Source organism: Pristiophorus japonicus, chromosome 13 (assembly GCF_044704955.1).
Source record: "Pristiophorus japonicus isolate sPriJap1 chromosome 13, sPriJap1.hap1, whole genome shotgun sequence".
Taxonomy (NCBI): Eukaryota; Metazoa; Chordata; class Chondrichthyes; family Pristiophoridae; genus Pristiophorus; species Pristiophorus japonicus.
Genome location: NC_091989.1, coordinates 22025272 through 22049160, shown reverse-complemented (window position 1 = coordinate 22049160; position 23889 = coordinate 22025272). Strand labels below are relative to the sequence as shown.

At 45.5% G+C, this 23889-nt stretch overlaps 2 protein-coding genes across 5 annotated transcripts in view; one reads left to right on the top strand and one right to left on the bottom strand.

The window, feature by feature from the left end:
- LOC139278453 (peroxisomal succinyl-coenzyme A thioesterase-like) overlaps positions 1 to 12839 on the bottom strand; it is a 37377-nt gene extending 24538 nt beyond the window's left edge. The window contains exons 1-2 of the mRNA XM_070897249.1: positions 12663 to 12839; positions 4016 to 4112 (exon numbers count right to left, since the gene is read on the bottom strand). Coding sequence (XP_070753350.1) covers positions 4016 to 4049 — 34 coding nt within the window. The 5' untranslated portion in view covers positions 4050 to 4112; positions 12663 to 12839. The remainder of the gene's footprint in view (positions 1 to 4015; positions 4113 to 12662) is intronic.
- Positions 12683 to 23889, top strand: part of LOC139278454 (immunoglobulin kappa light chain-like) — a 126615-nt gene continuing 115408 nt past the window's right edge. Inside the window, exons 1-2 of one of the 4 annotated variants that reach the window (XM_070897252.1) lie at positions 12683 to 12732; positions 19398 to 19597. In XM_070897252.1, coding sequence (XP_070753353.1) covers positions 19513 to 19597 — 85 coding nt within the window. In that variant the 5' untranslated portion in view covers positions 12683 to 12732; positions 19398 to 19512. Of the gene's footprint in view, positions 12733 to 12878; positions 12927 to 13464; positions 13693 to 16036; positions 16147 to 19397; positions 19598 to 23889 lie in introns of those variants that run through there. The other 3 variants (XM_070897254.1, XM_070897251.1, XM_070897253.1) reach the window with 3 other exon arrangements.

The window sequence follows — 23889 nt, the reverse complement described above, 5'->3', positions numbered from 1 at the left end:
GCTGTCGTTTAAAATGTTCCCAATCTTCTATTTTCCCACTAACCTTGGCCACCTTATACGCATTGGTTTTTAATTTGATACTCTCCTTTATTTCCTTGTTTATCCACGGCTGGTTATCCCTTCTCTTACCGCCCTTCTTTTTCACTGGAATATATTTTTGTTGAGCACTATGAAAGAGCTCCTTAAAAGTCCTTCACTGTTCCTCAATTGTGCCACCGTTTAGTCTGTGTTTCCAGTCTACTTTAGCCAACTCTGCCCTCATCCCACTATAGTCCCCTTTGTTTAAGCATAGTACGCTCGTTTGAGACACTACTTCCTCACCCTCAATCTGTATTACAAATTCAACCATACTGTGATCACTCATTCCGAGAGGATCTTTTACTAGGAGATCGTTTATTATTCCTGTCTCATTACACAGGACCAGATCTAAGATAGCTTGCTCCCTTGTAGGTTCTGTAACATACTGTTCTAAGAAACAATCCCATATGCATTCTATGAATTCCTCCTCCAGGCTACCCCGTGCGATTTGATTTGACCAATCAATATGTAGGTTAAAATCCCTCATGATTACTGCCGTTCCTTTTTCACATGCCTCCATTATTCCCTTGATTATTGCCTGCCCCACCGTGAAGTTATTATTTGGGGGCCTATAAACTACGCCCACCAGTGACTTTTTCCCTTTACTATCTCTAATCTCCACCCACAATGATTCAACATTTTGTTCATTAGAGCCAATATCGTCTCTCACAACTGCCCTGATATCATCCTTTATTAACAGAGCTATCCCATCTCCTTTCCCTTCTTGTCTATCTTTCCGAATCGTCAGATACCCCTGTATGTTTAATTCCCAGTCTTGGCCCCCCTGCAACCACGTTTCTGTAATGGCCACCAAATCATACCCATTTGTAATGATTTGTGCCGTCAACTCATTTACTTTATTTCGAATGCTGCATGCGTTTAGGTAGAGTGTTTTAATACTAGTTTTTAAACCATGATTTTTAGTTTTGACCCCTCATGCAGCCCCTTTCCATTCAGTGGCCCTTTTTGTTTTTTGCCTTGGGTTTCTCTGCCCTCCACTTTTACTCATCTCCTTTCTGTCTTTTGCTTTTGTCTCCTTTTTGTTTCCCTCTGTCTCCCTGCATTGGTTCCCATCCCCCTGCCATATTAGTTTAACTCCTCCCCAACAGCACTAGCAAACACTCCCCCTAGGACATTGGTTCCGGTCCTGCCTAGGTGCAGACCGTCCGGTATGTACTGGTCCCACCTCCCCCAGAACCGGTTCCAATGCCCCAGGAATTTGAATCCCTCCCTGCTGCACCACTGCCCAAGCCACGTATTCATCTGAGCTATCCTGTGATTCCTACTCTGACTAGCACGTGGCACTGGTAGCAATCCTGAGATTACTACTTTTGAGGTCCTACGTTTTAATTTAACCATGATCTTATTAAATGGCAGAACAGACTCGAGGGGCCACGTGGCCTACTCCTGCTCCTATTTCTTATGTATCTTATGAACCAGATTTGTGGTTGGAAATTCATCTCATTTGTGAATGCTCCAGTTCAGCCTCAGATAGTGTAGAGAGAGGGATGGAGTCGGTGGCTAGAGAACGGAGATTGTGCCGGGAACCGAAGATAATGGCTTCGGTCTTCCCAATATTTAGTTAGAGGATATTTCTGCTCATTAAGGACCGGAGGTCAGACAAGCAGCATGACAAATCAGAAACAGTGGAGGGGTTGAGATGTGTGATGGTGAGGTAGAGCTGTGTGTCGTCTAGTGATGTACAAACTTATTACCTCTTTGCTCATATAGGCTATACAAAATGACTTTTAAGGAATTTCTTAGTTAGTTTCTCAGCTCTTCACATTTTTTGAACAGCTCAACTAATTGTATATCCCAATCCTTTTTTTATTCCAATGCATTATCTCACACTTCACATATTGAATTCCATCTACCACCTGTCTGCCATTCCACTAACCTGTCTATATCCTAATGAAATTTTTTCTAACCACAGCCCTCCTTAATATTTGACAAGCACTCTGCAGTCAGAAAATTACAATATTGTGCTCCCTAAGCTCTGATCGTACATCACTTCAAAACCTTCTCTATTCTGAGTAATACCCATAGGCTTTATTTTCTGTGTCTTAATCTATTTTCTACCCATTCTGCTGCATTTCCTCTTATACAATGGGGCTGGAATTGCTGTCAAAGGCATCCCGCGGGCAATGGCCTCCGACCTGAAACACTTCTACGAATTTGCCTGGTGGTCCGGGTGGAGCCTGCGATTCCGTTGGGGAGGCCTTCTCTTCCCGCGCTGCGAAGCGCGCTCCCGTCCTCCAGGTTCCCACAAAGAAGATGCAGTCACATGTGACTGCTCAGCCAATCAGGTACAGTGTTCCACAGCTTTCTCATTAATAGCAATGAGAACTCCGTATCTACGAGTTCCCATTGCTATTAATGAGAAAAAAAAACAAACACACTAAACATATAATAAATAAAAAACACACCTCACGTAATTAAAATTAAAGTCAATAAATATCAGAGAAAAAAAATTGAGTTTTTTTTAAAGTTTTTTTAATTATGGTTAAAAATAAATGTAACAGTGGGCAGGGTTTTTAAAAATAATGTGTTTTTTAAATTTAATTTCATTATATTTTTGTATGTTTTTAAAACTCTTACGCCTGTAAAAGTAGGCTATACGCCTGCTTTTATCAGGCGCAAGAATTTTGAGGACATTTGCTGGGCAAGATATGGGTAAATCCTGCAATCTTTCTCTTGCCAATGTCCTCACACCTGATATGGGTTGGATCTGTCAAGCTCCAGCTTGACAGATCGGAAAAGCCAGTTTTCAGCACATGCGCATTGTGTACTGAAACCCGGCTTTTGCGATGTCTTCCCGGGTCCGTAGGCACTCAGTACGAACCTGGGGTGGCTCGGATTTCCAGCCCAATATGCCTGGATTTTTGTAGCAAGCCTTTTGTGAGATGCCTTCCGAAAATCTATTTACACTACATCTACTGCATTCCCTTTAATCTAGACATTTAGCCATTTGTTCAAAAAGCTCTCAAATTTGTCCAAACAAGGCTGTCCTTGATTATCCTATATATTCATAAATGCTGATTAATTTGATTTCAAATCATAGATTCCAAGATGTAAGCCTAACTGATTTATAGTTACCCAGTGTACCCTACTCTCCCTTAGGATTGAAAAATTGTGGTCAGAATTTCTATCATCTCTAGAACTTCTCTCAACAGCCTAGGGTGCATGCCATCAGACCCAATCATTTATCCATTTTTGAGTTACACTAACATTTTTGAACCAATACTTTTCTAACCTCGAACACTTTATGCACATGCTCTTCTAAAACACCTATATATGATTTCAATGGAAAATAACATTTTGCGGGTGTAAAATGGGCTGCCAATTCGTTGTTGCTCATTTTGCGCTCATTGTTTTCAAATAAATATACAAGGAGGGGAATGACATTGCCTGAGGAAGGCATTAATGGAAATGTGGGGCTGAATTAACATCCTGAAGTTTTGATAAATTGTCTTTGGGAATCAGGGAGTATTTATGCAGAACTCCTCAGTACACTGCACAAGGGATTATACTAAACAACAGAGCAGAATATACATGGTCTGTGGAAGTTGTGGAGGGAATAACACAGCCTTTTTTCATTCCTGCTTTTTATAGATGTAGTATCTAGAATACTTTATGTCACAGGTTCATTAATTTGATCTATTTATTATGATGACCGAGGTTATTAAGCAGCAGTTCATTAACTGTTATTAGTAGTGCTGGAACCCCCAAAGCTGCGATTCCAGCAAATTGCGATTTTAAACATTTTAACCAGAGCTATATTATGTGCCTTTTCCAGCAGACAATAGTAAACCATACATTATACAAAAAAAATTGACGAATCGACTACAAATTCAGAAACCAATTAAAGTCGCCATCCATCATTTTTCACTTAATTCAAAAAGTTACGATAGTAAGACTATACAGTATAATACTGTACCTGAAGAGAGTTGTTTTCCAATGGAGGGTATCATGTTGCGGATATTATTAGAACAGCTGCCTCTGACGAAACTTAGTGTCCAAAAGTATTTAATAATCTAGCCAGTGAAGACAAAAAATGCAACTGTGAAAATGTTCTAAATGAGAGTAAAATAATATCCATCAATAATGATTAAAATGATAAATGCTATGACTCTATGTATCGACTTGCTACAACCATCACTCATCTTTGGCAGATCTGCACAACAATATTACACAATTCTAGTGAATAAATGAATAACTCCGAATGTGTAACCCACGAAAACGTCTTGGTCACATTTTAAACAGAACTGCCAAAGCAGAAAAATGTGACTAAAGACTTTTTTTCGAGTGGCATGGTGCCTGAATTGTGATGGGAAGAGAAATCTGTGTGTCTCATTCTAAGTTCCGCCTGGCGCTGTTCCTGGTACGCCCTTATACACTCTGCATTGATCCAGGATTGGTCTCCTGGCTTGATGTCCAAGTCTAGCATTTACAACTTATCAGTTGAAAACTTCGATCAGATCACCCCTTAACCTTCTAAACTCAAGAGAATACAACCCTAATTTGTGTAATCACCCCTCGTAACTTAACCCTTGGAGTCCGGGTACCATTCTGTTAAACCTACACTGCACTCCCTCAAGGTGTGGTGCCCAGAACTGCTCACAGTACTCCAGGTGTGGTCTAACCAAGGTTTTGTACAGCTGCAGCATAACTTCTACCTCTTCTATTATAGGCCTTTAGATATAAAGGCCAGCATACCATTAGCCTTTTTGATTATTTTCTGTACATGTTCATGATATTTTGATGATCTACGTACCTGGACGCACCCGCCACCCACCCTCAACCCCAAGTCACTTTGGGTCTCAACTGTTTTTAGCTTTTCACCATTTAGAAAGTATCCTGTTCTATCCTTTTAGGTCCAAAGTGGATGACCTCACCTTACCTATTTGCCACAGTTTTGCCCATTCACTTAATCTGTTGATATCCCTTTGAAATTTTTTGCTTTCATCTACACTGCCTACAATGCCGCCTATCTGCACCTGCCCCGACTCTTTCCCCCTCCTCTTACAACTGTGACAAAATCCCCCTGATCCTCACCATCCATCCACCAGCTTCCTCATTCACCAAATCAACTTTTGCCATTTCCACCATCCCAAACACATCTTCCCCTCCTCTCTCCGCTTTCCAGAGGGACCATTCCTTATACCCAAATTCATTTTTCCACCACTCGTATTTACAGGTGCTCTACCTCCGACACTTTCTCGTTCATATGCAGGAAATGCATCACAATCCCTCCTCTCACACCACTGGTACAAAGATTGGACGTGCTTATTTGTACTGCAAAAATGGCCAACATGTTTCTGATTGGTCCCCTTGGAGGATAAGCCACATCCTGAAATTTCACAGGAATGTGTAACTGGAACCGCCCACCCCAAGGTCTCATTGAATTTGCAAATTGTAACTTGATCCACTTTGACTTCTTGAAGCGACAGAGGACAGAGCTCCCCAGAAGACTGCAAGGGCCAGCCAAAGTGCCTTACCCCAGTCCAAGCACATCCCTCCCCCAGCCGAAGTGCCTTACCCCAGTACAAGTACATCCCTCCCACAGACAAAATGCATCTCTTCCCCTGCCGAAGTGCCATAATCCAGCGCAAGTACATCCTCCCTCAGTCTTCCCCTGCCCCTGAACCAAATAGTGACAATGTTTTCACTTCTGGATATCATCCACTCCAACAATGTCCCTTGTAGGTGGTTGGAAGAATGTGAACGGTCTTCCCCCAACCCGTGCCTCTCTCCCCACCCCCCCACCCGTATCTCTTTCTCCCCAGCCTCTCTCACTCCCCCTCCTCTCCCAGCCTCTCTTGCCCTCTCTCCCCAACCTCTCTTCCCCCCGCGCCCCAGCCTCTCTCTCTCCCCCAGCTTCTCTCTCTCTCTCTCTCCCTCCCTCTCCCACAGCCCCTCCCTCTCTACCCCAGCCCCTCTCTCTCTACCCCGCAGCCCCTCTCTCTCTCCCCCACAGCCCCTCTCTCTCTATCTCTTCCCCAACCTCTCTCTCGCCCCCTCAGCCCCTCTCTCCCTCCCCAGCCTCTTTCCCTCTCTTCCCGAGCCTCTCTCTCTCTCTCTCTCTCTCTCCCTCCCTCTCCCACAGCCGCTCCCTCTCTACCCCAGCCCCTCTCTCTCTCCCCCACAGCCCCTCTCTCTCTCCCCCACAGCCCCTCTCTCTCTCCCCCACAGCCCCTCTCTCTCTCCCCCACAGCCCCCCTCTCTCTCCCCCAGTCCCTCTCTCTCTCCCCCACAGCCCCAGCCCCTCTCTCTCTCACTCACTCTCTCTCTCCCCCAGCCTCTCTCTCTCCCCCCCCCCCCCAGTCCCCCCCCCTCTCTCTCTCGCTCTCCCCCAGCCCCCCTCTCCCTCTTCCTCTTCCTCTCCCTCTCCCCCAGCTCCCCTCCATTCTCTCTCTCTCTCTCTCCACCCCCAGCCCCCCTCTCCCTCCCCCCAGCCGCTCGCTCTCTCTCTCCCCCAGACCCTCTCTCTTGGGCTCCCCGCCTGCCACTCTCGGTGGCCCAGGACCGTCACACTCAGGCTCCCCGCCTTCCGCTCTCAGGCACGGCTCGTCAGACTGTTAATCAGCCTGCGAATCCTTCCACTATTTCACACCGTTCCCCAAGGGAACAGCGAGAAGATATGAAAGGAAAGAGGTGCCGTCTTTCAGATAAGACATTAAAATTGATCTCTCAGTTGAAAGACTTGGATTTATATAGCATTTTTCAAGACCACCAAACATTTCCTAGCGCTTTACAGCCAATGAAGTACTTTTGGAGTGTAGTCACTGTTGTAATGTGGGAAACGCGGCAGCCAATTTGTGCTCAAGCAAGTTCCCACAAACGACAATGTGATAATGACCAGATAATCTGCTTTTTGGTATGTTGATTGAGGGATAAATATTGGGCAGGACACCTGGGATAACTCCCCTGCTCTTCTTTGAAACAGTGCCATGCGATCTTTTAAGTCCACCTGAGAGAGCAGATGGTGCCTCGTCTCATTCGAAAGACGGCACATCTGACAGTGTAGCGCTCCCTCAGCATTGCTCTGGAGTGACAACTTAGATTTTGTGTGCTCAAGTCCCTGTTGTGGGACTTGAACCCACAACCTTCTGACTCAGAGGCGAGAGTGCTACCCACTGAGCCACAGCTGACACTGTAAAAGATCCTATAGCACTATTCGAAGAGCAGGGGTGTTCTCCCTGGTGTCTTGGCCAATATTTATCACTCAACCAACATCACTAAAATAGATACAAAAGGCATAATTCTACAGATGCTGGAAATCTGAAATCTAAACAGAAAAGGCTGGAAATATTCAAATCAGGCAGCATCTGTGGAGAGAGAATCAGAATTAGTTTCAGGTCTGTGACATTTCATCAGAACATCATCATCATCATAGGCAGTCCCTTGGAATCGAAGAAGACTTGTTTCCGCTCTAAAAATGAGTCCTTAAGTGGCTGAACAGTCTAATACAAGAACCACAGTCCCTGTCACAGGTGGGACAGATACTCATTGAGGGAAAGGGTGGGTGGGACTGGTTTGCCGCACGCTCTTTCCACTACCTGCGCTTGATTTCTGCGTGCTCTTGGCGATGAGACTCAAGGTGCTCAGCGCCCTCCCGGATGCACTTCCTCCACTTAGGGTGTCTTTGGCCAGGGACTCCCACGTGTCAGTGGGGATGTTGCACTTTATCAGGGAGGCTTTTAGGGTGTCCTTGTAACCTTTCCTCTGCCCACCTTTGGCTCGTTTGCCTTGAAAGAGTTCCAAGTAGAGCGCTTGCTTTAGGAGTCTCGTGTCTGGCATGCGAACAATGTGGCCTGCCCAGCGGAGCTGATCAAGTGTGCTCAGTGCTTCAATGCTGGGGATGTTGGCCTGGTCGAGGACGCTAACGTTGGTGCGTCTGTCCTCCCAGGGGATTTGCAGGATCTTGCGGTGACATAGTTGGTGGTATTTCTCCAGTGACTTGAAGTGTCTACTGTACATTGTCCATGTCTCTAAGCCACACAGGAGGGCGGGTATTACTACAGCCCTGTAGACCATGAGCTTGGTGGCAGATTTGAGGGCCTACTCTTCAAACAGTCTTCCCTGCCCGCTCTTCATAACCCCTTAATGATTAAGAAACTGTCTATCTCTGTCTTAAATTTATTCAATGTCCCGGCTTCCACAGCTCTCTGAGGCAGCGAATTCCACAGATTTACAACCCTCAAGAGAAGAAATTCCTCCTCATCTCAGTTTTAAATGGGCAGCCCCTTATTCTAAGATTATGCCCCCTAATTCTAGTCTCCCCTAAATTTTCTGAAATAAATTTTGTCTGCAATTTTTTTTCTCAATAAGTGAATGATCTAATGTCGAAAATAAAATAAAAATATGTAGCCATTACAGAAACATGGCTGAAAGAGGGGCAGGTTTGGCAGCTCAATATTCCTGGTTACAGGATTTTTAGACAGGACAGAGAGGGAGGTAAAAAGCCGGGGGTGGGGGGGGGGGGGGGGGTGGTGTTTGCGGTATTGATTAAAGAAACTATTACAGCTGTGAGGAGGGATGATATGTTAGAGGGATCATCAAATGAGGCCATATGGGTCGAACTGAAAAATTAAAAAGGCCCGATCACACTGCTGGGTGTGTATTATAGACCCCTAAACAGTGGGAGGGAGACAGAGGAGCAAATATGTAGGCAAATTTCTGAGAAGTCCAAAAACCATAGGGTTGTAATAGTAGGGGATTTCAACTATCCTAATATTGATTGGGACAAATATAGTGTGAAATATAGGGACTAATTAGCAATCTTGTTGTGCAAGTGACCATGATTTGGTAGAATTCTTTATTAAGATGGAGAGTGACACAGTTAATTCAGAAACTAGAGTCCTAAATTTAAGGAAAGCTAACTTCGACGGCATGAGATGTGAATTGGCTAGAATAGACTGGCAAATGATACTTAAAGGGTCGACGGTGGATAGGCGATGGCAAACAGTTATAGATCACATGGATGAACTTTAACAGTTGTACATCCCTGTCTGGAGTAAAAATAAAATAGCGAAGGTGGCTCAACTGTGGCTAACAAGGGAAATTAAGGATAGTGTTAGATCCAAGGAAGAGGCATATCAATTGGCCAGAAAAAGCAGCAAACCTGAGGACTGGGAGAAATTTAGAATTCAGCAGAGGAGGACAAAGGGTTTAATTAGGAGGGGGGAAATAAGAGTATGAGAGGAAGCTTACCGGGAACATAAAAACTGACTGCAAAAGCTTCTATAGATATGTGAAGAGAAAAAGATTAGTGAAGACAAATGTAGGTCCCTTCCAGTCGGAGTCAGGTGAATTAATAATGGGGAACGAAGAAATGGCAGACCAATTGAACAAATACTTTGGTTCCGTCTTCACGAAGGAAGACACAAATGACCTTCCGGATGTACTAGGGGACCGAGGGTCGAGTGAGAAGGAGGAACTGAAGGATATCCTTATTAGGCGGGAAATTGTGTTGGGGAAATTGGTGGGATTGAAGGCCGACAAATCCCCGGGGCCTGATTGTCTGCATCCAAGAGTACTTAAGGAGGTGGCCCTAGAAATAGTGGATGCATTGGTAATCATTTTCCAACAGTCTATCGACTCTAGATCAGTTCCTATGAACTGGAGGGTAGCTAATATAACACCACTTTTTAAAAAAGGAGAGAGAAAATGGGAAATTATAGACCGGTTAGCCTGACATCAGTCGTGGGGAAAATGTTGGAATCAATCATTAAAGATGAAATAGCAGCGCATTTGGAAAGCAGTGACAGGATCGCTCCAAGTCAACATGGATTTGTGAAAGGGAAATCATGCTCGACAAATCTTCTGGAATTTTTTGAGGATGTAACTAGTAGAGTGGACAAGGGAGAACCAGTGAATGTGGTGTATTTGGACTTTCAAAAGGCCTTTGACAAGGTCCAACATTAAGAGATTGGTGTGCAAAATCAAAGCACATGCTATTGGGGGTAATGTACTGGCGTGGATAGAGAATTGGTTGGCAGACAGGAAGCAGAGAGTCGGGATAAACGGGTCCTTTTCGGAATGGGAGGCAGTGACTAGTGGAGTGCCGCAGGGCTCAGTCTGGGACCATAGCTCTTTACAATATACATTAACGATTTGGATGAAGGAATTGAGTGTAATATCTCCAAGTTTGCAGATGACACTAAACTGGGTGGCGGTGTGAGCTGTGAGGAGGATGCTAAGAGGCTGCAGGGTGATTTGGACAGGTTAGGTGAGTGGGAAAATGCATGGCAGATGCAGTATAATGTAGATAAATATGAGGTTATCCACTTTGGTGGCAAAAACACGAAGGCAGAATATTATCTGAATGGTGGCAGATTAGGAAAAGGGGAGGTGCAACGAGACCCGAGTGTCATGGTTCATCAGTCATTGAAAGTTGGCATGCAGGTACAGCAGGTGGTGAAGAAGGCAAATGGCATGTTGGCCTTCATAGCTAGGGGATTTGAGTATAGGAGCAGGGAGGTTTTACTGCAATTGTACAGGGCCTTGGTGAGGCCTCACCTGGAATATTGTGTTCAGTTTTGGTCTCCTAATCTGAGGAAGAACGTTCTTGCGATTGAGGGAGTGCAGCGAAGGTTCACCAGACTGATTCCAGGGATGGCTGGACTGACATATGAGGAGAGACTGGATCAACTGGGCCTTTATACACTGGAGTTTAGAAGGATGAGAGGGGATCTCATAGAAACGTATAAGATTCTGACGGGACGGGACAGGTTTGATGCGGGAAGAATGTTCCCGATGTTGGGGAAGTCCAGAACCATAGGACACAGTCTTAGGATAAGGGATAGGCCATTTAGGACTGAGATAAGGAGAAACTTCTTCACTCAGAGAGAGTTGTTAACCTGTGGAATTCCCTGCCGCAGAGAGTCGTTGATGCCAGTTCATTGGATATATTCAAGAGGGAGTTAGATATGGCCCTTACGGCCAAAGGGATCAAGGGATATGGAGAAAGCGGGAAAGGGGTACTGAGGTGAATGATCAGCTATGATCATATTGAATGGTGGTGCAGGCTCGAAGGGCCGAATGGCCTACTCCTGCACATATTTTCTATGTTTCTATGAGGGTGCATTCCTAAAATGCAGAGAACTTTTTTAATCAGTTTGTAACAAGTCCAACAAGAGAGGGGGCAGTTTTGGATTTAGTTTGGGGGAATGAAGCTGAGCAGATGGAAGGAGTATCAGTGGGGGAGCACTTGAGTGCTAGTGACCATAATTCAGTCAGATTCAAGGAAGTTATAGATAAGGACAAGGATAGGCCAGGAATAAAAGTCCAAAATTGGGGAAAAGCTAACTTTGCTACGTTGAGAAGTGATTTGGCCACAGTGGACTGGAAACAGCTAGTTGAAGGTAAATCAGTATCGGAACAGTGGGAGGCATTCAAGAAGGAGATCCGAAGGGCTCAGGCCAAGCATGTGCCCTTAAAGAAAAAGGGTGATAATAACAACTCTAGAGCTCCCTGGATGTCTAGGGACTTACAGGGGAGGATAAAGAAAAAAAGGGAAGCTTATGTCATATATCGACACCTAAATACTGTAGAGTCTCTGGAGGAATATAGAAAGTTCAGAGGTGAAATTAAAAAGGATATTAGGAATGCAGTGAGAGCATGAAAAATCTTGGCAACTAAAATCAAGGAAAAGCCAAAGATGTTCTATAAATATAAAGAGCAAGAGGATAACTAAAGAAAGGGTGGGGCCTATTAGAGACCATGAGGGTAATCTGTGTGTTGAGGCGGAAGATGTGGGTATGGTTCTTACATAGAAATATAGAAAATAGTAGGCGGCCATTCGGCACTTTGAGTCTGCGCGCCATTCAATATGATCAAGGCTGATTGAGGAATACATATTGAACAGGACACTGAGGATAACTCCACTGACATTCTTCAAAATAGTGCCATGAGATCTTTTACGTGCACCTGAGGGGACAGACGGGGCCTTGGTTTTAACATCTCATCCAAAAGATCGCACCTCCGGCAGTGCAACACTTCTTCAGCATTGCACTGGCATGTCAGCCTAGATTTTTAAAAATGTGCTCAAGTTCCTGGAGTGAGACTTGAACCCACACCCTTCTGACTCAGAAGCGAAGGTGCTCCCTCTGAGCCACAGCTGACACAAAAGATGGGTCTAGAAGAGCTGCAAATGTCAGAATCATTACCAGTGCCTGCTGTCCGAAAAAAAGTGGGAGTATTGGTTATGATCTGAAATTGCTGAATTCACAAACACTTTATTATCTATTGCTGACAGGACCTTGCTGTGCACAAACTGACTGAAGACTTCCCGACAACAGTGACTACACTTCATAAAGTGTTGAATTGGCTGCAAAGCACTTTGGGATTATAAGGCGCTGCAGAAAATGCAAGTTATTCATTTCCGGTATCAGCAGTTTTTAACCTAACTTAAAGGTATCGGGAATCTGCCCCTTCTACCTCATTTGTAACAGGAATGCAATACGAGGGGAGGGAAGGCGCGGCGAACGACAATCTGAGGCACTGGTTAGAGCTGCAGGGGAGACAAACCGCGGGGCTCACCGAGCGACCATGTCGGGCAGAGCTGGGCCCCGGCTCCTCACCTCTAACAGCGCCCGGAAGATTGGAGCCACCGCTCACTTCAAGAAAACGAGCCAGCCAGTTTTGCAGAAGGTAGAACTTAAGATTAAAAAAACAACCCCGCAAAAAACAATGCCTTAAAGTAATTGCGCCAGGTCACGTGGTGTCGGATCGCCTTAGCGCCCCTCCGCCGCAGCTTCCCAACGGTCTCTGTAATGCGCATGCGCTGTTCACGGCCGCTTGCTCGGAGCAAATTCCAAAGCGCGAGCCGCAGAAAGTTCCAGAGCGTAAGCAGCAGTTACAGGGCCGGAGGCGGCGTTAGCGCCGGAAGGGAGGGGAGCTGGAGGCGGAGTTACCGCCTCAGTGAGTGGTGCGGGGGCCAGAAGCAGTGTTACCGCGTGAGGAGATGGCCCGGTGTTACTGCCGGAGGGGGGAGGCGGGAGTGGGGTTATTGCCTGAGTGGGGGAGGCCAGAGGCCAGAGGCGGCGTTACCGCGTGAGGGAAGGGACCGGGGCTACCGCGAGAGGGGAGCAGCCATTAGCGGAATTACCGCATGAGGGGAGGGGTTGGAAACGGAGTTACCATGTGAGTGGAAGGGCCAGAGGTAGTCACCCATGAGGGGAGGGCTCAGAGTTGGAGTTACTGTGTGAGGGGAGGGTCCAGCGGCGGAGTTATAGGTGAGAGGAGGGGCTGGTGCCGGAGTAACCTGCCTGTGGGCCCAGAGGCGGAGTTACCGTGTGAGGGGAGGGGCGTAGGCAGATTTAATACATTTGGGGAGGGGCCAGAGATGGAGTTACCCATCTGAGGGAAGGGCCCAGAGGTGGAGTTACCGCGTGAGGGCAGGGGCTGGAGGCAGACTTGAGGGGAGAGCCGGTAGCGTAGTAGTTACTACATGAGGAGAGGGGTCATAGGCAGAGTTACCTCTTAAGAGGAGGGCCTGAGTTATCGCTTGAGGGAAGGGACGGAGGCGGAGTTACAGCATGAGTGGATGCCCTGAGCTGCCACCGAGCCACAGGAGATATTGAGACAGGTGACCAAAGCTTGGTCAAAGAGGTAGGTTTTAAGAAGCATCTTAAAGGAGGAGAGAGAGGTAGAGAGGCGTAGGCAGGGAATTACAGAGCTTAGGGCCAAGGCAGCTGAAGATACAGCCGCTAGTTATGGAGCAATTAAAATCGGTGATTCGCAAAGGTCAGAATTGGAGGAGTACAAAGATCTCGGAGGGTTGTGGGGCTGGAGGAAGTTACAAAGATAGGGTGGGGTGAGGCCATGGAGGGATTTGAAAACAAGGTTGATCATTTTAAAATCGAGGTGTTGCTTAACCATGAACCAATGTTGGCCAACGAAGACTGGTAATGTGTGAATGCAATTTGGTGCGAGTTAAGATATGGGCAGCCGAGTTTTGGATGAGCTCAAGTTTATGGAAGGTGGAAGATGGGAGGCTGGCCTGGAGTACGTTGGAATAGTCAAGTCTAGAAGTAATAAATATATAGATGAGGGTTTTAGCAGCTGATAAGCTGAGGCAGGGTCGGAGTCGGGTGATGTTATGGAGGTGGAAGTAGGTGATCTTGGTAATGGAGTGAATATGTGGTCGGAAGCTCATCTCGAGGTCAAACGCAACACCAAGATTGCGAACGGACTGGCTCAGCTTCAGACAGTTCCCAGGGATGGAAACGGTGATCATGGAATGGAGTTTGTGGCGGGGACTGAAGACAATGGCTTCAGTCTTCCCAATATTTAGTTGGAGGAATTTTCTGCTCATCCAATATTGGATGTTGGACAAGCAGTGTGACAAATCAGAGACAGTGGAGGGGTCCAGAGAGATGGTGATGAGATAGAGCTGAGTGTCTTCAGCATACATGTGTTGTGGAACCTGATGTGTTTTTGGATGCTAATGCTGAGGGGTAGTATGTAGATGAGAAATAGAAGGGGGCCAAGGATAGATCCTTGAGGACTACAGAGGTAAGATGCAGGAGTGGGAAGAGAAGCCATTGCAGGTGATTCTCTGGCTACGATTCGCTAGATAAGAATGGAACCACCAGAATGGACATCAGAGGAGAGGCGTTGGAGGAGGATGGAGTGGTTAACTGTGTCGAAGGCTGCAGATAGGTTGAGAAGGATGAGGAGGGATAGTTTGCCATGGTCACAGTCACATAGAATGTAATTTGTGACTTTGATAAGGGCCTTTTTAGTACTGTAGCAGGACGGGAAACCTGATTGGAGGGATTCATACATGGAATTGCAGAAAAGATGGACAAGGATTTGGGAGGTAGCAACACGCTCAAAGACTTGGGAGAGGAAAGACAAGACTTTGGAGATGGGGCAGTTGTTTGCAAGGACAGAGGGGTTGATGATGGCAGATGTGATGGGGAAGGGAACATTACCTAAGGAGAGGGAACCGTTAACAATATCAGCTAACATGGGGCCAAGGAAGGGAAGTTGGGTGATCAACAGTTTGGTCGGAATAGGGTTGAGGGAGCAGGAAGTGAGTCTCATGGACAAGATGAGCTCGGAGAGAGCAAGGCAGGAGATGGGATAGAATCTAAAAAAGATGTGAGTTCAGGGCTAGGGTAGTGGGGAACATACGGGGAAGGGAGGGAAGCGACAGGTAGCTGAACGGATGGTCTCAATCTTTGTGACAAAAAGTCCATGAACTCCTCGCACTTGTTGGAGGTAAGGGCGGAGGAGGCGCGGGAGGATGGTTTAAGAAGACGGTTTGTGGTAGAGAAAGAAGCTCGGGGCTATTTTTGCATTCCAGGATGATCTTTGAGTAGTGAGCAGTTTTAGCAGTGGAGAGCAGGACCTGATAATGCTTTATGTGGTCGAGTCAGATCTGGCAGTGGATGGTTAAACCAATTGTTTGCCATAGATGTTCAAATCTGCATCCCTCGAACTTAAGAGAGCAGAGATGAGGGGTATACCTGGTGGAACGACTAAAGTGAAAGAGAGTAATGGTTTCATTGGGACAAGGACATCAAAGGTGGTGGAGAGGGTGTGATTTTAGCAGATCGGTAACTGCAGAAATATGTTGAATTGTGGGCCAAAGACTAGATAGTTGGGAATTTGAAAATGCAGTGGTAAATGACTTGAAGGAGAGTTTTTTTCCATAGGCAGACACAGAAAAAAATGGGGTTGTGAGAGATAAAGAGAATATGGGTGAAGAGCGATACAAGGAAATGAACAGAGATTGCCTTATCAATGATAGTTACGATGGGAGTAGCAAGGCCACGTGTGATTGCAAGATCGAGGCGGTGGCCGTGAATATGGGTACGAGAGTTTATATGGAGAGAGAGATTTAGTGAAGAAAGGAAGGGAGTGAACTCAGAGGAGAGAGAGCAAGAAGAGTTGAGATGGAAGTTGAAATCACCGGGGATGAGAAGTTGCATGGTGCAGAGGCTAAGAGAGGAAAGCAGAGAAGATAGCAGTGAGAAACTTGGCGTGATACTTGGGTGGGTGTTTGCTTCAGCTACTCCTTATGGTAGCACATTCCACATTCCCATGAAGCTCTGGGTAAAGACGTTTCTCCTGAATTCTTTATTTGATTTATTCGTGATTATCTTCTATTTAGCACCTGTAGTTTTGGTCTCTCCCACAAGTGGAAACATCTTCTCTACATCTATCGAACCCCTTCATAATTTTAAAGATCTCTATCAGGTCACCCTCAGACTTATCTTTTCTAGCTTTACATACCTTCTATTCATTTCTCCCGCATCTACTTGTGAACACACTCGCTACACAGAGCAGTTCATAGAATCATAGAATAATACAGTACAGAAGGGGGCCATTCGGCCGATCGATTCTGTTACGGCTCTTTTGAAAAGCAATCCAGTGAGTCCCACTCCCCGGCTCTTTCCCCATATCCTTGTAATTTTTTCTCCTTCAAGTATTTATTCAATTCCCTTTTGAAAGCTACTATTGAATCTGTATCCACCACCCTATCAGGCAATGCACTCCAAATCCCAAACCCTCCTTACATAAAAATGTTTTTCCTCATGCCACCTCTGGTTCTTTTTATTATGCTCATAATAAAGGATGAAACTGAGTACTGTATGCAATGAGTAAGTGTGACCTTAGCTCCTTTAATTAGACACCAGAGTGCTGGTACAGCGTGGGAGACCTGCTTATATACAGTGCTCCCAAGGGATGCTGGGATCCCTTGGGACTCCAACAGGTAGGCCCACTGGTGGTGGTGTGATACAGGTTGCCAAGGGTTACATACATAACATCACTTCCTTGTAAAGTCAATAGTACACTATTTACAGGGTGAGACGATCTGGGGCTTTTCACTCCCTTGTCGATCGTCTCAGTACAAATGCAATTGTGGGTGAGTTGGTTGGTTCTTCGCTGGGCTGCTGGGCAGCTGGCCTTCCCGGGCTGCTGGGGATGGTGAGTTCGGCTTTGGTAATATCGGTTGCCATTTGTGTTGAAGGGTCGAAGTTGGTGGTGTCCTCTTCAGGTTGCTCATAGCTGTTAGTGAACTGCAATTTGGTTTGGTCCAAATGCTTTCTGCACGTTAGTCCATTGGCCAATTTGACCTGAAACACCCTACTCCCTTCTTTGGCTATGACATTTGGGACCATGTCCATAATTGATTACAAACACAGGGTCATTGACCTCAATATCGCGTGACAAGTTTGCGCGATCATGGTACATGCTTTGTTGATACCGCCTGCCCTCGTCGTGATCATGGAGATCAGGGTGGACAAGCGAGAGCCTTGTTTTGAGCGCCCTTTTCATGAGCAGCTCGGCTGGGGAAACCCCGGTGAGCGAGTGGGGTCTGGTGCAGTAGCTGAGCAGGACTCGGGACAGTTGGGTCTGCAGGGAGCCTTCCGATATGCGTTTCAAGCTTTGCTTGATGGTTTGAAGTGCTCGTTCTGCCTGGCCGTTGGATGCGGGCTTGAATGGGGCAGATGTGACGTGCTTAATCCCATTGCGGGTCATGAATTCCTTGAATTCAGCACTGGTGAAACACGGTCCATTGTCGCTGACAAGGACATCAGGCAGACCGTGTGTGACAAACATGGCTCGTAGGCTTTTGATGGTGGCGGTGGACGTGCTTACAGACATTATTACACATTCAATCCATTTTGAATAAGCATCTACAACAACCAAGAACATTTTGCCTAGAAATGGGCCCGCAAAGTCAACATGGATCCTAGACCACGGTTTGGAGGGCCACAACCACAAACTTAGTGATGCCTCTCTGGGTGCATTGCTCAGTTGAGAGCAAGTGTTGCACTGGCGCACACATGACTCTAAATCTGAGTCGATGCCGGGCCACCACACATGGGATCTGGCTATGGCTTTCATCATTACTATGCCTGGGTGGGTGCTGCATAGGTCGCGTATGAACATTTCTCTGCCTTTTTTGGGCAAGATCACGCGATTACCCCACAAAAGACATGTCCGTCTGTAAGGACATTTCGTCTTTGCGCCTGTGGAACGGCTTAATCTCTTCCTGCATCTCCGCTGGGACGCTGGACCAGCTCCCATGGAGGACACAATTTTTTTTACCAGGGATAGTAAAGGATCCTGGCTGGTCCAGGTTTTGATCTGACGGGCCGTAACGGGTGACTTCATTTTTGAATGCATCCATCACCATGAGCAAGTCTGCAGGCTGTGCCATTTCCATCCCGGTGGTGGGCAATGGTAGCCGACTGAGAGCATCAGCGCAGTTCTCTGTGCCCGGTCTCTGGCGGATTACATAGTTGTATGCCGACAGCATGAGCGCCCATCTTTGGATGCGGGGCAGAGGCATTGGTGTTAATCCCTTTGCTCTCTGAGAATAGCGATATGAGTGGCTTATGGTCAGTTTCTAGCTCAAACTTGAGACCAAACAAATACTGGTGCATTTTTTTCACCCCGTAAATGCATGTCAGAGCTTTTTCTATCATGCTGTAGGCTCTTTCGGCCTTGGACAGACTCCTGGGCACATAGGTGACCAGTTGCAAAATCCGGGGCCTCGGGTTAAAGTGTCATCCGAAGTACAACACCTCCAAAAGTGCAGCATTCCTTCAGTAGTACACTGAAGTGTCTGGAGTGGGGCTTGAACCCACAGCCTTCTGACTCAGAGTTGAGAGTGCTGCCACTGACTCAAGGCTGCAAAGTGGCTCTATTAGGAATGTTCCTTTCTCCCTCAAAAATGGCCACTTTCCTCTATGCCACTTCTCTCATACAACATCCACACACTTCAATGATGGGGTTCCTCCAGCACCTACATTTTTCAGCAAAACCAAGGCTATGCATCCTTACAAGAGCAGCTGACATTAAGAGCTTTTGCACTCACGACCTCCACCCCGCTCCTCTCCGCCTTAGTGAATTAGCACTCCCTACATCCAACTGCATCAGGTACAGCCCATTTTTTCAGCTTAATCGTGGAATCAGCCCTAGTCAACCAGCCACTTGAGGATGATTCAGCAATTCAGCCTGTTAATTTAGCTCCTCATACTGTTATGCTCAGTAACTTTTCCAAGCCAGTAGTCTCAATGATATCAGCATTTGCTATTTAGCAAATGTTTTAAAAGTTAACAAAAGTGGGCAGTTGGAACAAAATAATGTTAATGGTAACTATAGTTCTTTTTAACAGTTTGATTATTTTGTTGAAAGAGTACTCACCTTTAGAAATACTTTTGAAAAATTAATCAGGAATAAAGTTGTGAATTTTATGTTTTTTAACATATTTCTTGCTCCTACCCTATAATTTTCTCTCTTTCTCTTCCCTCTCCCTGAAGACTTGGCTTATGTTGCTTCTGGTTCCACAGGCATCCTTCCAATACTTCACCTTATTGGCATTCTTCTCGTGTAAGCTTGGACCGTGACTATTTGACAGTGTATCAAGGTGAAGCTCAAGCCTGTTGGCACCCAGCTTCCACATACATGCACATGATCAAGGGCAGAAAATCTTTCCTTTCAAGCCTTGGCACACTGAGGCTAATTGTTGCACTATGTTGGCTGAGGTCGGGTAAGTCCAGAAATTTTCTGTTGTTTCTTTTGAACTTTTTTTGAGTTTAAACAGAAAGTGCTAATGATGTGAAATAGAGGAGTTACTGAACTTGGTGATATGATGAAACTGAATTATCAAATACACAGATTAAACTGATGTGCCTTGCCTTAATGAGATTAAATCAAATTCTTGTCAAAGTAAGTCCTCCATGATCAGTACCCCAATGATGTCATTAAAGCTTGCTTTTTGGACTACTGTGCAGACATGCAAGGGGACATTTTCCTGGGTCTGCACTGAGGTGCACTGGATCATAAGAACATAAGAACATAAGAAATAGGAGCAGGAGAAGGCCATACGGCTCCTCGAGCCTGCTCTGCCATTTAATACGATCATGGCTGATCTGATCATGGACTCGGGTCCACTTCCCTGCCCGCTCTCCATAACCCCTTATTCCCTTATCGTTTAAGAAACTGTCTATTTCTGTCTTAAATTTATTCAATGTCCCAGCTTCCACAGCTCTCTGAGGCAGCAAATTCCACAGATCCACAACCCTCTGAGAGAAGATCATCGAGGCACGTCAGACTTCACACCTATTAAGGAACCCAACCATTTTTCCTCCAATTTTCTCATACTTACTGCACCCATACAATCCAAAAGTATAAAAGTGTTTAGTAATGATAAAATTGATTCTGTATATATATAAATGTTAAAAGTGCAGATTATACAGAATGGCTGCAGTTTCGCAAGAAACAAAATGGATAACTTCATCCAGTTCATGTCTCCTCTGGCTGGGCAAAGCTCAAGGAACAAAGGAAGCATGGTTTTGAAACTCACCAAACTAGAAAAGGTGTTAATTGGAAAGCCATTAACCTAATCAAGGAATGGCACCGGCCCTCCAGACAGACACATGTATGAGGAGAAGCCAATCAGGAACGGCCCTGGAACCAAGAGCCAATCCTGAGGCTTTCTGAGAAACATTGGACTTGAGGGGTATAATAACCCGAGAAAAGATTGCTAGCTCTCTCTTCTTTCGCACATGGCAAAGCAGGAATCTTCCTCCACAGCAGAAGCAAAGACGAATGCCATGTACTTGTGCTTTGCGATAATGAAGTAAAGTATACCTTTTTATAAATCATTATTATAACATCAGTGTATCTGTTGTAACTAAGTCGATCTGTAGGATAGCTGACGACTGCTGATAGATGTGTATGTGTGTGTTTAATAAACTATTCAGAATTGTTTTAAAAGAATCGGTCTTTCTGTCAATTTAATGCCAGAGATTTAGAAATCCTACAGAATGCAAATACAGGAAATTCTCCTCTGCATTGTTTGCAGTGTTTTAAAAAATTTTTATTTATTTTTCACAGGATGTGGGCATTACTGGCAAGGCTAGAATTAATTGCCCTTCCTTCGTTGCCTTAGTGGTCAGCCGCCTTCTTGAATCATTGCATCTATGTGGTGAAGGTATAGGTACTCCCAAAGTGCTGTTCGGGAAGGGAGTTCCAGGATTTTGATCCAGCTACGATGAAGGAGCGGCAATATATGTCCAAGTCAGAATGGTGTGTGGCTTGGAGGGGATCTTGGAAGTGGTGATGTTCCCATGCACCTGCTGACCTTGACCTTCTATGTGGTAGAGGTCGCGGGTTTGGGAGGTGCTGTCGAAGAAGTCTTGGTGAGTTGATACAGTGCATCTTGTAGCTGGTGTACACTGCAGACACAATGTGCCGGTGGTGGAGGGAGTGAATGTTTAAGGTGGTGAATCGGGTGGCAATCAATTGGACTGCGTTGTCTTGGATGATGTTGAGCTTCTTGAGTGTTGGAGCGGCACTCATCCAGGCAAGTGGAGAGTATTCCATCACACTCCTGACTTGTGCCTTGGTGGTGGTGGAAGGGCTTTGGGGAGTCAGGAGGTGAGTCACTCGCCGCTGAATACCCAGCCTCTGACCTGCTCTTGTAGCCACAGTAATGATCTGGCTGGTCCAGTTAAGTTTATGGTCCATGGTAACCCCCAGGGTGTTGATAGTGAGGGATTCGATAATAGTAATGCCATTAAATGCCAAGGGGAGTTGTTGCAAATGCTCATTGCCTGGCAAATATGTGGTGCGAATGTTACTTGTCACTTATCAACCTAGTATTGTGTGTAGCATGATTCACTGAAATAAAAATAAAATGAAAATGCTGGAAATGTGAAATGAAAACAGAATCTTGGGAAAAACACATCCATCAGAATCTAAAAAGAGTAAAGATAGTTTAAGGTTTTGAGCATAGATTCTTCTTCAGAACCTGATCTTTGAACCATTAATCAGTCTTTTCTCTTTTGGGATGCTAATGCCCATGTGTGTATTTCCATTATTATCATTTCTTATAAATATTTGAATGTATGGACATAAGATAAGTGAAAAGAAAAATTCAAAGGATTATGGATGTAAGTTACACAGCTGCAGGATTACTTAAAAACAAAGAAATAAAAAGTATTAAGAAGATAAAAACAACTGTGACAAAAAAAAAATGAAAAACTTGGGATCTTCATGATTGGTGCAGCTCAGCAAGCAGTGTTAAGTCATGTCTCACCATGGAAGCAGTAGCGGGACATTTGGAAAAGCATGACTCAATCAAGCAGAGGCGGCATGGTTTTATGAAAGGGAAATCATGTTTGACAAATTTGCTGGAGTTCTTCGAGGATGTAACGAGCATGGTGGATAAGGGGGAACCAGTGGATGTGGTGTATTTGGATTTCCAGAAGGCATTCAATAAGGGGTCAGAGGGTCTAGTAAGGAGGGGGAACTGAGGGAAATCTTTATTAGTCGGGAAATTGTTTTGGGGAAATTGATGGGATTGAAGGCCGATAAATCCCCAGGGCCTGATGGATTGCATCCTAGAGTACTTAAGGAGGTGGCCTTGGAAATAGCGGATGCATTGACAGTCATTTTCCAACATTCCATTGACTCTGGATCAGTTCCTATGGAGTGGAGGGTAGCCAATGTAACCCCACTTTTTAAAAAAGGAGGGAGAGAGAAAACAGGGAATTATAGACCGGTCAGCCTGACCTCAGTAGTGGGTAAAATGATGGAATCAATTATCAAGGATGTCATAGCAGTGCATCTGGAAAATGGTGACATGATAGGTCCAAGTCAGCATGGATTTGTGAAAGGGAAATCATGCTTGACAAATCTTCTGGAATTTTTTGAGGATGTTTCCAGTAAAGTGGACAAAGGAGAACCAGTTGATGTGGTATATTTGGACTTTCAGAAGGCTTTCGACAAGGTCCCACACAAGAGATTAATGTGCAAAGTTAAAGCACATGGGATTGGGGGTAGTGTGCTGATGTGGATTGAGAACTGGTTGTCAGACAGGAAGCAAAGAGTAGGAGTAAACGGGTACTTTTCAGAATGGCAGGCAGTGACTAGTGGAGTGCCGCAAGGTTCTGTGCTGGGGCCCCAGCTGTTTACATTGTACATTAATGATTTAGACGAGGGGATTAAATGCAGTATCTCCAAATTTGCAGATGATACTAAGTTGGGTGGCAGTGTGAGCTGCGAGGAGGATGCTATTAGGCTGCAGAGTGACTTGGATAGGTTAGGTGAGTGGGCAAATGCATGGCAGATGAAGTATAATGTGGATAAATGTGAGGTTATCCACTTTGGTGGTAAAAACAGAGAGACAGACTATTATCTGAATGGTGACAGATTAGGAAAAGGGAAGGTGCAACGAGACCTGGGTGTCATGGTACATCAGTCATTGAAGGTTGGCATGCAGGTACAGCAGGCGGTTAAGAAAGCAAATGGCATGTTGGCCTTCATAGCGAGGGGATTTGAATACAGGGGCAGGGAGGTGTTGCTACAGTTGTACAGGGCCTTGGTGAGGCCACACCTGGAGTATTGTGTACAGTTTTGGTCTCCTAACTTGAGGAAGGACATTCTTGCTATTGAGGGAGTGCAGCGAAGGTTCACCAGACTGATTCCCGGGATGGCGGGACTGACCTATCAAGAAAGATTGGATCAACTGGGCTTGTATTCACTGGAGTTCAGAAGAATGAGAGGGGATCTCATAGAAACGTTTAAAATTCTGACGGGTTTAGACAGGTTAGATGCAGAAAGAATGTTCCCAATGTTGGGGAAGTCCAGAACCAGGGGTCACAGTCTGAGGATAAGGGGTAAGCCATTTAGGACCGAGATGAGGAGAAACTTCTTCACCCAGAGAGTGGTGAACCTGTGGAATTCTCTACCACAGAAAGTAGTTGAGGCCAATTCACTAAATATATTCAAAAGGGAGTTAGATGAAGTCCTTACTACTCGGGGGATCAAGGGTTA